The following is an 18,319-nucleotide window of genomic DNA, read 5'->3' as shown; positions in this document are numbered from 1 at the left end:
CTAAGTAACCCTGAAAGAAGTTAGGGCTGATTTTAAACCAGTCTTAAATTATAAGTAACCCTGAAAGAGTTGGGGCTGATTTAAACCAGTTCTTAACGTATAAGTAACCCTGGAAGAGTTGGAGCTGATTAAACCAGTCTAAATGCATTACCCAGCACTTGGCTCAAACACATTATTAGTCTGATGCCGTCTGCCTCCCTCCTCCTGGAGAAGGGGAACAGTTCTTAGTGAAAATGAGCTCTCACTTTCTATTTAACCAGGCACCCTAGCACCCGTTCAGTGAGCCTCCTGAGCCCCTACTTAATGTAGGACTAGAAACATAAAGCCAGCGTGTGTGTGTGTATTACAATGTGACCTGAAAACTGAGGTGTGTGTGTGTGGGCGGCTGCCTCCAAGATGTTGCTAATCAGCCCGGGTGAAAGCTGCTGCTGCTCCTGCAGTGGTTGTTACCAGAGAATCAAAGGAACCCTTAATTCACTACAACAGCTTGGGAGATAAGAGGGAGCAAGGGATGGATGAAAGGAATGAGGAGAGGGAGGGAAGGAGTGTGTGTGTGTGTGTAAAGAGCTTTTCCAAATACCTAAAGGAAAATAAGTATTATACCCTCCTGAACCAGGTAATTGTGTAGTTCAGATAACCTGGCCATCTGTCTCCTAAACCTCAACTGGAAAGATGGAGCATGTTAATACTGTAATCTGCAGAAGTGAGACCCGTGGATGTTGTTTTCTGCATCACATTGTTGCTTTGGAGCAGGGAACAGAAAGTTTATTTTTATTTTTTATTTTTAAATCTTTAAAAAAATTACCCCCTTTTTTCTCCCCAATTTCGTGGTATCCAATTGTTAGTAGCTACTATCTTGTCTCATCGCTACAACACCCGTACGGGCTCGGGAGAGACCAAGGTTGAAAGTCATGCATCCACAGGAGTCGCTGGTTTGCGATGAGACAAGGCTATCCCTACCGGCCAAACCCTCCCTAACCCGGACGACGCTGGGCCAATTGTGCGTCGCCCCACAGACCTCCTGGTCGGTTACGACAGAGCCTCGGCGCGAACCCAGAGTCTCTGGTGGCACAGCTAGCGCTGCAGTACAGCGCCCTTAACCACTGCGCCACCCAGGAGGCAGGGAACAGAAAGTTGACCAAAGTTATCAATCATTCTTTTGTGTTTCTGAAGGGATTTTCCAGACAGACTCATGTATAACTAATCATCACTGTCTGCTTTGCCTTGCCAGTGTAGTAGGAAACATTCCTCAGTAGACAAGAGAGTCCTTTATTTATAATTATTGTGATATACCTCATATGAACTGTATACCACACGTGGTCTCAATGAAAGACAATACAACATAATGGTCCTGGATTGCCTATTTGTTAAGAAGGACAGGTTTTTGGCCCAACCCACTGAGTCTAAATCATGTCCATTCTGTTTCAGGTGTCGGGGTTGTTTCATGATGCCAGCATTGGAAACCCTATCAACATTGTAGTGGTTCGTCTGATCCTGCTGGAGAAGGAAGAGGTAAGGGAACCACAGCTCAGGCCTGCACGTTACAAAACACCATTAGCAAACCACTGTCATTGGAGCTCCGTTTTAAAGACAGATTTAGTGAATCAGTGTTGAAAGACTTACAAAGGGTTCATTTGTGGCATAAAATGACTGCCAGATCTTAATGACAATGACCATTAATCTTATCCTAAAACAAAACTGTCAGACTGACCACAGCAAGATATTTTAATTCGATTTTAGCCATATAAAACAACAACAAACAAGGTAACACAAAAATAGCTAATTATGAATTGATCACAAATCCTAACACCAGTAGGCTGCAATAACAGATTCAAGTGGCTTGAGTCCCAGTGTCATACGAGGAAATGGAATATGTGACGCACATTGTAAAGATGTCGCGAAGTTACGTTTATTTTCATGGCGTCGAGATTCCACTCTTGTTAAAACTAGTGTATGATCATGCATTGTCGCTTGAAACTAAGCAGTTATGCTCTTGGTAATTGGTCTAAACTAGTTCCAATGTCATTTTCCGTAAACAATAAAATAATATTATTAGTTTGTGTAATGATCTGAGGAAGTTCTGACTGCAGGCGATGACCGACTCCGTATGAGAGAAATTGAGACGGGGGAGAGATAGAGACAAGAGAGAGCGAGAGCCAGTACATTGCTACCTGCCTTTCTGTTTATTCAACTGTGAAGCAGTGTCTATTTCACTGTCCATCTTTGTAATGTTGTGCCATAATATCCTAGTCTTGGGGGAAAGGATTGTCTATTGCACTGCAACATTCTAGAGATTTACTTTGTTGGTGGAGGGGTGATAACAGAGAAGCTCATTAGCGAGAGAAGGAAAGCGAGAGCGAGAGAGTGAGAGATGGATAGCGCTAGCCCCATCTGACTACTGTCTCTATCCTCTTTCCCCTCCAGCCTTGTCGTCATCATCATAGCCAAGGTCTCAGTTACATCCTTCAGCCTTGTCATCATCACAGCCAGTTCTTCAGATACATCCTTCAAACAGCATTTTACATCAGAACACCACTGGCTCCCAGTGTAGGAAGTATAGGCCCCTACACCCTTCCCACAATGTGTTAGGAAGTGTAATGTGTAGCTAGTGCTGAAACAAATCTCTCTGAAGTCGTGGCTACTGGCTAATGGGAATGATGTAGTCTGAGAAAGGGCATGTAGGGTAAGTTTCCTAACCATTCCCTAACCAAATCGTCTGGAACTGTTCTAGAGGTCTCTGTTTCATGCCTATATTTTGAAAGAGGAATTGGCCTGATCAACTCAAAAGTTTGTAGTCGAAAAAAGTATTTGGGTGCCGATTTCAAAAGGCAAACATTTGAAAAAAGGAAGAACCTGTTTTCTTTTCATTTTTTATGTATTTATTTAGCAGGTCAGAGGTCAGAGGTCAGAGCAAACGGAGGCATTTCGGCAAAGCCTTTGTCTAAAGCTGACTAAGCCTGTCGCCGAAACACGTTCGTTTGCACTGACTTCTGCAAAAAAAAAAAATATTTGAACTTATTAAAAGAAAAAACAGGTTCTTCCTTTTTTCACATATTCCACTGACACTGTAGTGTCTATACGTTGACACACAACCATATCGTTTAGGCTCCCTTTTCCTACGGGTAGACTCCTAGACTGTCGATGTTTACATCCCCGCAGAGTAAAGTCTGTGGTTGGCCATAATATGGTTCTTAATGGGTTGTCATAATCATGCTTGAAAGTGCACATTTGAACCTTGAATGTAGTTTTGACTACTGAAGGTGAATCTAACTCTTCATCAAGAGCTAATAGTTCAAAGCTATGATAATATGGCCAATTGTATTACTTTCTAGAATGGCTGTCTAGTAGACACAGCAACATCTTTTAAATGCCTCTAAAGCAGTGATGTAGGGGTAATCAAAACTGGTGGGAAAACTCTCTGGTTGTAATGCTTCCTATTCTTTCAATGCTTTTTCCCACAAAAGGTGTGTAACCTGTGTTTACTTGACTACTGCTCTACAACGACCAGATAAAGGTCTCACAACCAGAGAACCAGTTTACAAACAGGAAATGATGTCATTATGAGATCAGATGCCATAAGCTACACAGCTTTGGGAAACCTCACCCCTGTTCATGAAGGTATCTGATGTTTCATTGTCTTACGTAACGATGACATCCCTGTGGTTGGCAGGAAGACCTGAAGATCACCCACCATGCTGACAACAGCCTGAGCAGCTTCTGTAAGTGGCAGAAACGGCTTAACGTGAAGGGAGAAGAGCACGCGGTCCATCATGACGTGGCCGTCCTTCTCACCAGGTAATCCACTCCCACCAAGGCTGAATTCCATTTGCGGTCTATTGAAGAGAGGATGTATACTGAACAAAAATATAAAAGGCAATATGCAACTATTTCAAAGATTTTACTGAGTTACAGTTCATATAAGAAAATCAGTCAATTGACATCTGTGGCATTTTGTTGTGTGACAAAACTGCATAGTTTATTGGGGTTTTATTGTCCCCAGCACAAGGTGCACCTGTGCAATGGCCATGCTGTTTAATCATCTTCTTGATACGCCACACCTGTCAGGTGGATAGATTATCTTGGCAAATGAGAAATTCTCATTGACAAGGATGTAAACAAATTTGTGCAGAAATCATTTTAGATAAATAAGCTTTTTGTGTGCATGGAACATTTCTGAGATATTTTATTTCAGCTCATGAAACACGGGGCCAACACTTTACATGTTGCGTTTATATTTTTTGTTCAGTATACTTTCCTCTCTTTACTTGTGCTTTGTGAATAGTAGTACCTTTCGGTGCCGTCCTCGAAGCTGAAGGAAGTGATCCTCCCCGTAAGCATTTGTTCTATTTTATTTATCTCGAAACGCCCAAAATGTATTCCTCCTCACCATTCAGTCATGGAGGACAGTCCTTTTAAAACGATGAATGGAATGAATGTGAGACATTACGTGTAGAACACCATACTGGAACAAAACAGCCTTGAGATCCTTTGCCTACCTTCCCCTCCCATTGATGGCCTGACTGTTATTCGTTGTAGTTTACCACCAGAAACGAATTGTATTTTCCCTTCTTAATTGAATAGACCTTTTTTTCCTCCCTCGCTCCATCTCTTTGATGAGACCGCTTTCCACTCAAAGCCACTCATTAAACTACGACCCTTTTGTTTGACAAACGAGTGCAATTAGAGGCTCCACCAGAACTTTAATTTGAGCAGCGCCACAACAAGGATATTTCCAGAGATTTGGTGACATTCCCTGGACCTGTTTCAGAAGGTAGTTGGAGCTCCTGAGTTGTACTTTTCTGCAATTGTTTTAATTTAAGTAGCTTTTCCACAGAGACTCATCCCACCGGTCATGGTCTTGATAGATTCAGCACATTAAACACATGTCAAGAATAGGAAGTGATGATGTTAAAGGTCATTGTTGTGCTCCTTATTACAATGTCTCAGTCCTTATCTCCCTCTGTTCTCTCCTTCTTTCCCTCTTTCCTCCTTTTCCCTCTCCTTCCCTCATCCTCTCGTCTTCTCTCCCTCCTCTCCTCAGAAAGGACATCTGTACGGCCATCAATAAGCCCTGTGAGACCCTGGGCCTGTCTCATGTGGCAGGAATGTGTCAGCCCCACCGCAGCTGCAGCATCAGTGAGGACACGGGCCTGCCGCTGGCCTTCACCGTCACCCACGAGCTCGGGCACAAGTAAGTGCATCGCATGTGGGTATGTTTGGCAGCATGAGTGAAGGATGCTTTGTTGTAAAATAGGAAGCTGATTCTAGATTTAATTTTGGATTGGAGATGCTTATTGTGAGCCTGGAAGGAGAGTTTACAGTCTAACCAAACACCTAGGTATTTGTAGTTGTCCACATATGCTAAGTCAGAACTGTCCAGAGTAGTGATGCTGGACAGGTGGGTAGGTGCGGGCAGCGATCGGTTGAAGAGCATGCATTTAGTTTTGCTTGCATTTAAGAGTAGTTGGAGGCCACGGAAGGAGAGTTGTATGGCATTGATTCTCGTCTGGAGGGTAGTTAACACAGTGTCCAAAGAAGGGCCAGAAGTATACAGAATGGTGTCATCTGCGTGGAGGTGGATCAGAGAATCACCAGCAGCAAGAGCGGCATCATTGATGTATACAGAGAAAATAGTTGGCCCGAGGATTGAACCCTGTGGCACCCCCCTAGAGACTGCCAGAGGTCCGGACAACAGGCCCTCCGATTTGACACACTGAAGTAGTCTGAGAAGTAGTTGGTGAACCAGGCGAGGCAGTCATTTGAGAAACCAAGAGTCTGCCGATAAGAATGTGGTGATTGACAAGAGTCTAAATCCTTGGCCAGGTCGATGAATACAGCTGCACAGTATTGTCTCTTATCGATGGCGGTTATGATATCGTTTAGGACCTTGAACGTGGCAGAGGTGCACCCATGACCAGCTTGGAAACCAGATTGCATAGCGGAGAAGGTACGGTGGGATTCGAAATGGTCGGTGATCTGTTTGTTAACTTGGCTTTCGAAGACCTTAGAAAGGCAGAGTAGGATAGATATACAGTGCCTTGCGAAAGTATTCGGCCCCCTTGAACTTTGCGACCTTTTGCCACATTTCAGGCTTCAAACATAAAGATATAAAACTGTATTTTTTTGTGAAGAATCAACAACAAGTGGGACACAATCATGAAGTGGAACGACATTTATTGGATATTTCAAACTTTTTTAACAAATCAAAAACTGAAAAATTGGGCGTGCAAAATTATTCAGCCCCTTTACTTTCAGTGCAGCAAACTCTCTCCAGAAGTTCAGTGAGGATCTCTGAATGATCCAATGTTGACCTAAATGACTAATGATGATAAATACAATCCATCTGTGTGTAATCAAGTCTCCGTATAAATGCACCTGCACTGTGATAGTCTCAGAGGTCCGTTAAAAGCGCAGAGAGCATCATGAAGAACAAGGAACACACCAGGCAGGTCCGAGATACTGTTGTGAAGAAGTTTAAAGCCGGATTTGGATACAAAAAGATTTCCCAAGCTTTAAACATCCCAAGGAGCACTGTGCAAGCGATAATATTGAAATGGAAGGAGTATCAGACCACTGCAAATCTACCAAGACCTGGCCATCCCTCTAAACTTTCAGCTCATACAAGGAGAAGACTGATCAGAGATGCAGCCAAGAGGCCCATGATCACTCTGGATGAACTGCAGAGATCTACAGCTGATGTGGGAGACTCTGTCCATAGGACAACAATCAGTCGTATATTGCACAAATCTGGCCTTTATGGAAGAGTGGCAAGAAGAAAGCCATTTCTTAAAGATATCCATAAAAAGTGTTGTTTAAAGTTTGCCACAAGCCACCTGGGAGACACACCAAACATGTGGAAGAAGGTGCTCTGGTCAGATGAAACCAAAATGGAACTTTTTGGCAACAATGCAAAACGTTATGTTTGGCGTAAAAGCAACACAGCTGAACACACCATCCCCACTGTCAAACATGGTGGTGGCAGCATCATGGTTTGGGCCTGCTTTTCTTCAGCAGGGACAGGGAAGATGGTTAAAATTGATGGGAAGATGGATGGAGCCAAATACAGGACCGTTCTGGAAGAAAACCTGATGGAGTCTGCAAAAGACCTGAGACTGGGACGGAGATTTGTCTTCCAACAAGACAATGATCCAAAACATAAAGCAAAATCTACAATGGAATGGTTCAAAAATAAACATATCCAGGTGTTAGAATGGCTAAGTCAAAGTCCAGACCTGAATCCAATCGAGAATCTGTGGAAAGAACTGAAAACTGCTGTTCACAAATGCTCTCCATCCAACCTCACTGAGCTCGAGCTGTTTGGCAAGGAGGAATGGGAAAAAATTTCAGTCTCTCGATGTGCAAAACTGATAGAGACATACCCAAAGCGACTTACAGCTGTAATCGCAGCAAAAGGTGGCGCTACAAAGTATTAACTTAAGGGGGCTGAATAATTTTGCACGCCCAATTTTTCAGTTTTTGATTTGTTAAAAAAGTTTGAAATATCCAATAAATGTCGTTTCACTTCATGATTGTGTCCCACTTGTTGTTGATTCTTCACAAAAAAATACAGTTTTATATCTTTATGTTTGAAGCCTGAAATGTGGCAAAAGGTCGCAAAGTTCAAGGGGGCCGAATACTTTCGCAAGGCACTGTAGGTCTGTAGCAGTTTGGGTCTAGAGTGTCTCCCCCTTTGAAGAGGGGGATGACAGCGGCAGCTTTCCAATCTTTGGGGATCTCAGACAATACAAAAGAGAGGTTGAACAGGCTAGTAAAAGGGGTTGCAACAATTTCGGAGGATCATTTTAGGAAGAGAGGGTCCAGATTGTCTAGCCCTGCTGATTTGTAGGGGTCCAGATTTTGCAGCTCTTTCAGAACATCAGCTATCTGGATTTGGGTGAAGGAGAAATGGGGAGGCTTGGGCAAGTTGCAGTGAGGGGTGCAGGGCTGTTGGGTTAGCCAGGTGGAAAGCATGGCCAGCCATAGAAAAAGGCTTATTGAATTTCTCAATTATTGCGGATTTATCGGTGGTGACAGTGTTTCCTAGCTTCAGTGCAGTGGGCAGCTGGGAGGAGGTGCTCTTATTCTCCATGGTCTTGTCACATGGTCTTGTCACATGGTATGTCACATGGTTGGATGTGTCACATGGTTGGATGTGTCACTTGGTTGGATGTGTTTGATTTGCCATCTCTTCTGTGATTATTGGTTGAATGTTAAGTGTTACAGTGCCTTCACAAAGTATTCCACATTTTTAAACGGATAAAAAAATATATAAATCCTCACCCATCTACACACAATGCCCCATATTGACAATGCGAAAACATGTTTTTATACATTTGTTATTACATAAATATCTAGTTTGCTTAAGTATTCACATCCCTTAGTCAATACTTTGTAGAAGCACTTTTGGCAGCGATTACAGCTTTGAGTCGTCTTGGGTATGTGTCTGGATCAGCTTTGAGTCGTCTTGGGTATGTGTCTGGATCAGCTTTGAGTCGTCTTGGGTATGTGTCTGGGTCAGCTTTGAGTCGTCTTGGGTATGTGTCTGGGTCAGCTTTGAGTCGTCTTGGGTATGTGTCTGGGTCAGCTTTGAGTCGTCTTGGGTATGTGTCTGGGTCAGCTTTGAGTCGTCTTGGGTATGTGTCTGGGTCAGCTTTGAGTCGTCTTGGGTATGTGTCTGGGTCAGCTTTGAGTCGTCTCGGGTATGTGTCTGGGTCAGCTTTGAGTCGTCTCGGGTATGTGTCTGGGTCAGCTTTGAGTCGTCTCGGGTATGTGTCTGGGTCAGCTTTGAGTCGTCTTGGGTATGTGTCTGGGTCAGCTTTGAGTCGTCTTGGGTATGTGTCTGGGTCAGCTTTGAGTCGTCTCGGGTATGTCTGGATCAGCTTTGAGTCGTCTTGGGTATGTGTCTGGGTCAGCTTTGAGTCGTCTTGGGTATGTGTCTGGGTCAGCTTTGAGTCGTCTTGGGTATGTGTCTGGGTCAGCTTTGAGTCGTCTTGGGTATGTGTCTGGGTCAGCTTTGAGTCGTCTCGGGTATGTGTCTGGGTCAGCTTTGAGTCATCTCGGGTATGTGTCTGGGTCAGCTTTGAGTCGTCTCGGGTATGTCTGGGTCAGCTTTGAGTCGTCTCGGGTATGTCTGGATCAGCTTTGAGTCGTCTTGGGTATGTCTGGATCAGCTTTGCACAACTGGATTTGGGGATTTTTTCAAACTCTTAAGTTAGATGAGGAGCGGCGGTGAACAGCCGTCTTCAAGTTTTTCCACAGATTTTCAATGGGATTCAAGTCTGGGCTTTGGCTGAGCCACTAAAGGACTTTCCCATTCTTGTTCTGAAACTATTCTAGCGTTGCTTTGGCTGTATGCTTGGGGTCATTGTCCTGTTGGAATGTAAATATTTGCACCAGTCTAAGGTTGTTTGCACTCTGAAGTAGCATCTTACCAAGGATGTTCCTGTATTTGGCTCAATCATTGTTCCCTCTATCATGACCAGTCTCTCAGTCCCTGCTGCTGAAAAGCATCCCCATAGCATGATGCTACCACCGCCATGATTCACGGAAGGGATGGTGTTAGAAGGGTGATGAGCTGTGCCTGGTTTTATCCAGATATATCCCTTTGTATTCAGGCCAAATAGTTACATTTTTGTCCCATCAGACCACATAATCTTTTGCCTTATCTGAATCTTTCAAGTGCCTTTTAGGAAACTCCAGACATGCTGTCATGTGCCTTTTCCTCAGGAGTGGCTTCCATCTGTCCACTCTACCATAAAGCCCAGATTGATCAATTGCTGTAGAGACTAGTGTCCTTCTGACAGGCTCTCCCATCTCAGCCAATGAACTCTGTAGTTCTGTCAGTGGTTATTGGGTTATTGGGTTTTTGGTCACCTCCCTGACCAAGGTTCTTCTTGCCCGGTTGCTCAGTTTGGTTGGATGGCCAGCTCTATGCAGAGTCTGGGTAGTTCCATAATTTTTTTTTCAATTACACAATGATGGAGACCATTGTGCTCTTGGAAACTTCAACAATCTAGAAAATATTTGATACCCTTCCTCAGATATACCGTGAGCTCCAAAACTATTGGAACGGTGACACGTGTTGTTTTGACTCTCTACTCCAGCACGTTGGATTTAAAATTATACGAGGACTATGAGGTCAAACCCCCACGACATTCTAACCTCTCAACATTTCAATTAAAACCTGGAAGGTTAGCACAAATATCATACCCTCCCAAAAATGCCAACCTCCCAGGTTGTAATAGAAATGTTGAGAGGTTAGAATGTATTGGGGGGGTTGACCTCATAGACATTATATCATTTTAAATCCAAAGTGCTGGAGTACAGAGCCTAAACAACAACACGTTTGTCACTGTCCCAATACTTTTGGTGCTTACTGTATGTCTCATCACAGTTCTCTCTCTAAGATCTACAGACAGTTCCTTGGACTTCATGGTATAGATTCTGCTCTGACGTGCACTAAATCAAGTCCAAACTATTGGTGGCCACAGGTGGACTCCAATCAAGTTGTAGTGACATCTCAAGGATGTTCAAAGGAAGCTACATTTGGAGTGTCATAGCAAAGAGTTGTGAATACTTATGTTAATTTGTTATTTCTGTATTTTATTTCCAATAAATTTGCAAAAATGTCTAAAAACATATTTTTTCACTTTGTAATTATGGGGTACTGTGTGTAGACTGGGTGAGAAAAAATATATTTAGTCCTTTTTTTAACTGAGGCTGTAACACAACAAAATGTGGAATAAGTCGAGGGGTTTGAATGCTTTCTGAAGGCACTGTGTGCGTTGTGTGTTGAGTGTCTGGGACTATCAATCAAGAAGACAATTAATGTCATATTTGAATGGCTTGATGTCGAGATTTGACAATTAATGAATTATCTGCTTACAGTTTATTCTTCATGAAATGATTTGCAGTGGCACAAAATGGTCCTTACTGCGACAGTATTTTAATTATTAATTAAATATACTCACATATATTTAGTCAATTTTCTAGGAATAGATTAGTTTACAGTACAAAACACCCAATTAATTCATGATTAGTGCATCAGAGTGGGTATTGGATTTGCACATGGAATATTCTCTGCCCTCTGTTTACCAGCACTTCGATGTTTAATGCATTTAAATGCATAACCTTATCATATATACGATATTTAAATTCTGCTTTTGCAAAAAAAAAAAATGTCCTGTCAATGTGCCCAGGGATTCACTAAATCATCAACTTACTAGCTAAACATACACAGAACATCTCATTTAAACTACACTATTTCTTCCCCACTGCATATTTCATGTTTTTGTTCAACCAGCGAACACATTCTACCCACTCAAATCAAATCCAATTTTGTTTGTCACAAACACATGGTTAGCAGATGTTAATGTGAGTGTAGCGAAATGCTTGTGCTTCTAGTTCCGACCATGCAGTAATATCTAACAAGTAATCTAACAAATTCACAACAACTACCTAATACACACAAATCTAAAGGGATGGAATACAAATATGTACATATATATAAATGGATGAGTGATGGCCGTGCGGCATAGACAAGTTGAAATAGATGGTATGAAATACAGTATATGAGATGAGTAATGTAGGATATGTAAACATTATTAAAGTGTCATTATTTAAAGTGAATAGTGATACCTTTTGTTAAATCCATTTATTTAGTAGGTTTAACAGTGTAAATTAAATGTGACCATACTATCACTCATATCTTATGATGCTATTGAGACCAAAATAGCATTTGCAAAGTCATCAGCTATTTTTTTCAATTGAACCCAGAATTCAACTAAACATCGACAATACATAGGGCTAGGGTTTCACGCTCTGGTTGGTTTAAAATGGAATTATATTTAGTGATATTGAGTTGTTTGGTTGTTAACGCAACCAAATATCAACATTTGAAGGGGTTTCATTGTCCGCTTGTTTAGTTCCATCTTTGCAACTGACTTAGTCTGGCTATCCAAGTTTTAAAAATTCAAAAAGCTCAAATCAGTTGATTTAGTCCTATTCTTTAACTGAGATTTTCAGTCAAGATGGAGACTCCAACATATCAATTATTCATTTGTAGACAAACTGGAGTTCAAGCCAGACTAAGTCACTGGCACAGATGGAACTATCCAAACAGAAGATGCATCTCCTTCCAATGTTGATATTTGGTTTTGTTGACAACCAAACGAGTCAATATCACTTTTGAAATACAATAACAATCCTATCAACAAGTTCACAAATGATATGTTGGATTCACGTCTTCAACTCAGTTAAAGAATGTGATTAAGCCAGTGGCTCAGATGGAACTACCCCTGCAACAGATTCATCTTCTTTAAATGTTAATATTTTGATGCCTTGTCAACCAAACACAATTCAATATTACTTTTGTAAAATGGCCTTGCGTTACAACCTAATGTAACAATCAACCTTAAAATTAGTAACACATCCATGGCCACATTGTGAGGTTACTGCAACTATAGAAATGTCTTCCTATTGTCACGATCGTTGTATTGAGGAGACCAAAGCGCAGCGTGAATGCATGATAAGACAGAAAAACACGAAGTACACCAAACAAAGAAACAATAGAAACAATAGAAACAATAGAAACAATAGAAACAATAGAAACAATAGAAACAATAGAAACAATAGAAACAATAGAAACAATAGAAACAATAGAAACAATAGAAACAATAGAAACAATAGAAACAATAGAAACTGAGTGCTAACATGCAACATCACATAGACAATAACTCACCAACCACAATACAAAACAGGCTGCCTAAATATGGTTCCCAATGAGAGACAACGACAAACACCTGCCACTGATTGAGAACCATATCAGGCCAAAACACATAGAAATAGACAAACTAGACATGCAACATAGAATGCCCACTCATATCACACCCTGACCAAACAAAACATAGAAACAAACAATGCAAATCATGGTCAGAGTGTGACACCTATGTAATCATATAAAGTGTGTGTGTTCAAGATGGCATGAATAGGTCATCGCAGGTCAGGTGGAAATCTTCACAATTCCTGTAATAATCTGACCAGAATCTCCAACAGTATTGATCACTTTTTAATGTAATACTTTTTAATGTAATCTCAACTGTAATCCAGGTCATTTGGTTCTACTATTAGATGAAGCACAGTGATTTAAAAAAAAAAAAATATTTCACCTTTATTTAACCAGGTAGGCTAGTTGAGAACACGTTTTCATTTGCAACTGCGACCTGGCCAAGATAAAGCGTAGCAATTCAACACATACAACAACACAGAGTTACACATGGAATAAACAAAACATACAGTCAATAATACAGTAGAACAAAAGAAAACAAAAAGTCTATATACAGTGAGTGCAAAGGAGGTAAGTTAAGGAAATAAATAGGCCATGGTGGCAAAGTAATTACAATATAGCAATTGAACACTGGAATGGTAGATCGGCAGAAGATGAATGTGCAGGTAGAGATAATGGGGTGCAAAGGAGCAAAATAAATAAATACCAGTATGGGGATGAGGTAGATAGATGGGCTGTTTACAGATGGGCTATGTACAGGTGCAGTGATCTGTAAGCTGCTCTGACAGCTGGTGCTTAAAGCTAGTGATGGAGATGTGAGTCTCCAGCTTCAGAGATTTTTGTAATTCGTTCCAGTCATGGGCAGCAGAGAACTGGAAGGAAAGACGACCAAGGGAGGAATTGGCTTTGGGGGTGACCAGTGAGATATACCTGCTGGAGCGCGTGCTACGAGTGGGTGCTGCTATGGTGACCAGTTAGCTGAGATAAGGCGGGGCTTTACCTAGCAGAGATTTGTAGATAACCTGTAGCCAGAGGGTTTGGCGACGAGTATGAAGCGAGGGCCAGCCAACGAGAGCGTACAAGTCGCAATGGTGGGTAGTGTATGGGGCTTTGGTGACAAAACGGATGGCACTGTGATAGACTGCATCCAGTTTGTTGAGTAGAGTGTTGGATGCTATTTTATAGATGACATCACCGAAGTCGAGGATCGGTAGGATGGTCAGTTTAACAAGGGTATGTTTGGCAGCATGAGTGAAGGATGCTTTGTTGCGATATAAGAAGCCAATTCTAGATTTAATTTTGGATTGGAGATGCTTAATGTGAGTCTGGAAGGAGAGTTTTCAGTCTAACCAGACACCCAGGTATTTGTAGTTGTCCACATATTCTAAGTCAGAGCCGTCGAGAGTAGTGATGCTGGACGGGCGGGCAGGTGCGGACAGCGATCGATTGAATAGCATGCATTTAGTTTTGATAACGCAATCTGTTGTATAAATAAATAACATATCTGACATTGTATTTCCATTTGAGCTTTGCTGTCCTTTTAAGTGGTTGAAGCGCAGGGATAGACATTTGGGTGACAACTTTTCCATTGTAATTGGTTGTGCTTTTAGATGGTTGATAGAATAGTGATAACACATTGGAAATTCAACAACATTTTAGCTGTATTTTTTGAGTGAGTGAATCTCATTTATCCAACGTCTCACACCAAATTTTACCCAATTATCCAGGTTGAAGTGAGGTGGTGTGCTCTACACCAAAAATGGCTTCTATTTTGGAAGATTGCAAAGAGGAAAAACAGACCCAGGTGGCCCAAACAAAGCTTTAAAGCTTCTGTCTGATATCTCATGTCTCTCTGCTACCAATTACAGTTATCCAACACCTTTTGATCTTCTTTGTTGAAAACATCACACTAAGATATTGTTCTTCACACGTACAGTAAACCACATGCGCCAACCTACTCAGATATTGAGTTCTTCACACTAAAACTGATGTCATACGAAGCAACCTGGATGCAATTAATGTCCACCTGTCACCCTCAAACTGCCTGCAACATAGTTGCATTGAATCATCACGAGATAGAAACTGACTGGATACAATGTCCAGTCAGTAAGCAGAAACAAGTTTACATGACTCGTCATATCGTTCCGTTCCAGTTGTCATGTTTATTTTCTATTCATTTTTTAACTTTTACCCCTTTTTCGTGATATCCTATTGGTAGTACAGACTCGGGAGCAGCGAAGGTCGAGAGCCAATGCGTCCTCCGAAACACAACCCTGCTAAGCTGCACTGCTTCTTTACACAATGCTTGCTTAACCCGGAAGCCAGCCACACCAATGTGTCGGAGGAAACACTGTACACCTGGCAACCGAAGTCAGCTTGCAGGCGCCCAGCCCGCCACAGAGTCGCTAGAGCGCAATGGGACAAAGACATCCCGGCCGGCCAAACCCCCTAACCAGGACGATGCTAGTCCAATTGTGCGCCGCCTCATGGGTCTCCCGGTCATGGCCAGCTGTGATACAGCCTTGGATCGAACCTGGGTCTGTAATGACGCCTCAAGCACCACGATGCAGTGCCTTAGACCGCTGCGCCACTCAGGAGGCCTAATAAATGTAATTTTATAAGTGAACTCAGACTTTTCTCTGTCCAGTTTCAACTGAAATTGTACAACAAGAACTGCACTAGCTAGCTTAGCTCATCGCTATCTTGGTTAGCTAGCTAGCTGTTGTTAAACATTTTTGGTAAATAGGCAACATTTTGGCTAGCTACATTTTACAGCCAGAATTTTGTCTATATCAATGCTGTTACAATTACCAAACATTTGGATAAACAAATAATTCATGAACAATTCTGTGATGTATGAAAGGATTGCATGTTCTGTTTGAATTGCTTTGCCTTTGTGTATCAGCAAGGTCGCTTGAGATGTCACAGCTTGCAACTTGCTGCAACAGAAATTGTCCAAATTGATTCGTGTTACACAGGCGTCGCACAGGCAGCCCAATTCTGATATTTTTCCCACTAGTTGGTCTTTGACCAATCACATCAGATCTATTTACATCAGATCTTTGTCAGGGCTGATCTGATTGGTCAAAAGACCAATTAGTGAAAAAAATATCCGAACTGGGCTGCCTGTCTAAACGCAGCCGTAGAGTAATCCGCATGGTGTTTCATCTCCATTGTGTGATGTGATGAACAAAAATAGGTGGTTCTTTCATGTTTTAGGTCCAGCCTTATAAATACCCTGCTGACAAACACAGCTATACAAATACATTGTCCCCAAATACCCTCAGTAATGACAATGCATTGTTCCCAGACACCTTCAATTAGGATACATTGTACACAAACACCCATGGAGAACATATCCTAATGAAATAATAATAACAGGCAGGTGTTGGATTTATGTACCGCCCATCCCACCCTTGTGTCGCTTAGTTATAATGTGTGGCAGAGGGAATGCAACATGTTAAGTATTTGATAAGCATTCAATGCGCACCTGAATGAAAGAGGAGCTGTGGAATGTGATACCACGGGACATTGCTCTGGTCCCTCCACCCCTTTAGAACCTATTAATGATGTTCTTTGTCCTCTGTGTTCTGTTGTTGTTGAGGCAGACACTATGGCTTTGGAAACATGGTCTGTTGTTGTTGAGGCAGACACTATGGCTTTGGAAACATGGTCTGTTGTTGTTGAGGCAGACACTATGGCTTTGGAAATATGGTCTGTTGTTGTTGAGGCAGACACTATGGCTTTGGAAACATGGTCTGTTGTTGTTGAGGCAGACACTATGGCTTTGGAAACATGGTCTGTTGTTGTTGAGGCAGACACTATGGCTTTGGAAATATGGTCTGTTGTTGTTGAGGCAGACACTATGGCTTTGGAAATATGGTCTGTTGTTGTTGAAGCAGACACTATGGCTTTGGAAACATGGTCTGTTGTTGTTGAGGCAGACACTATGGCTTTGGAAATATGGTCTGTTGTTGTTGAGGCAGACACTATGGCTTTGGAAACATGGTCTGTTGTTGTTGAGGCAGACACTATGGCTTTGGAAACATGGTCTGTTGTTGTTGAGGCAGACACTATGGCTTTGGAAACATGGTCTGTTGTTGTTGAGGCAGACATTATGGCTTTGGAAATATGGTCTGTTGTTGTGGCAGACACTATGGCTTTGGAAACATGGTCTGTTGTTGTTGAGGCAGACACTATGGCTTTGGAAACATGGTCTGTTGTTGTTGAGGCAGACACTATGGCTTTGGAAATATGGTCTGTTGTTGTTGAGGCAGACACTATGGCTTTGGAAACATGGTCTGTTGTTGTTGAGGCAGACACTATGGCTTTGGAAACATGGTCTGTTGTTGTTGAGGCAGACACTATGGCTTTGGAAACATGGTCTGTTGTTGTTGAGGCAGACACTATGGCTTTGGAAACATGGTCTGTTGTTGTTGAGGCAGACACTATGGCTTTGGAAACATGGTCTGTTGTTGTTGAGGCAGACACTATGGCTTTGGAAATATGGTCTGTTGTTGTTGAGGCAGACACTATGGCTTTGGAAACATGGTCTGTTGTTGTTGAGGCAGACACTATGGCTTTGGAAACATGGTATGTTGTTGTTGAGGCAGACACTATGGCTTTGGAAACATGGTCTGTTGTTGTTGAGGCAGACACTATGGCTTTGGAAACATGGTCTGTTGTTGTTGAGGCAGACACTATGGCTTTGGAAATATGGTCTGTTGTTGTTGAGGCAGACACTATGGCTTTGGAAATATGGTCTGTTGTTGTTGAAGCAGACACTATGGCTTTGGAAACATGGTCTGTTGTTGTTGAGGCAGACACTATGGCTTTGGAAATATGGTCTGTTGTTGTTGAGGCAGACACTATGGCTTTGGAAACATGGTCTGTTGTTGTTGAGGCAGACACTATGGCTTTGGAAACATGGTCTGTTGTTGTTGAGGCAGACACTATGGCTTTGGAAACATGGTCTGTTGTTGTTGAGGCAGACATTATGGCTTTGGAAATATGGTCTGTTGTTGTTGAGGCAGACACTATGGCTTTGGAAACATGGTCTGTTGTTGTTGAGGCAGACACTATGGCTTTGGAAACATGGTCTGTTGTTGTTGAGGCAGACACTATGGCTTTGGAAATATGGTCTGTTGTTGTTGAGGCAGACACTATGGCTTTGGAAACATGGTCTGTTGTTGTTGAGGCAGACATTATGGCTTTGGAAACATGGTCTGTTGTTGTTGAGGCAGACACTATGGCTTTGGAAACATGGTCTGTTGTTGTTGAGGCAGACACTATGGCTTTGGAAACATGGTCTGTTGTTGTTGAGGCAGACACTATGGCTTTGGAAACATGGTCTGTTGTTGTTGAGGCAGACACTATGGCTTTGGAAATATGGTCTGTTGTTGTTGAGGCAGACATTATGGCTTTGGAAGTAAACTAATTAGACAATCAAAAACACATACAGCCAAACACCAATGCATTGATACAAACACATTGTTGATGTGGGCACAATGACATTGACATTTGTGAATAATAACA

The 18,319-nt window shown here is 42.1% G+C and overlaps 1 protein-coding gene across 2 annotated transcripts in view; it reads left to right on the top strand.

The window, feature by feature from the left end:
* Positions 1 to 18,319, top strand: part of LOC110515416 (A disintegrin and metalloproteinase with thrombospondin motifs 7) — a 177,938-nt gene that overhangs the window by 19,293 nt on the left and 140,326 nt on the right. For both annotated transcript variants that reach the window (XM_036964209.1, XM_036964210.1), the window contains 3 exons: positions 1,429 to 1,512; positions 3,671 to 3,795; positions 5,042 to 5,191. In XM_036964209.1, the coding sequence (XP_036820104.1) occupies positions 1,429 to 1,512; positions 3,671 to 3,795; positions 5,042 to 5,191 (359 nt within the window). The remainder of the gene's footprint in view (positions 1 to 1,428; positions 1,513 to 3,670; positions 3,796 to 5,041; positions 5,192 to 18,319) is intronic.

The sequence above is a fragment of the Oncorhynchus mykiss genome, chromosome 26, assembly GCF_013265735.2.
Source record: "Oncorhynchus mykiss isolate Arlee chromosome 26, USDA_OmykA_1.1, whole genome shotgun sequence".
In the NCBI taxonomy this organism is placed as follows: Eukaryota; Metazoa; Chordata; class Actinopteri; order Salmoniformes; family Salmonidae; genus Oncorhynchus; species Oncorhynchus mykiss.
Note: the sequence above shows the minus strand (reverse complement) of the source record. Positions and strands in the feature narration are given on the sequence as shown.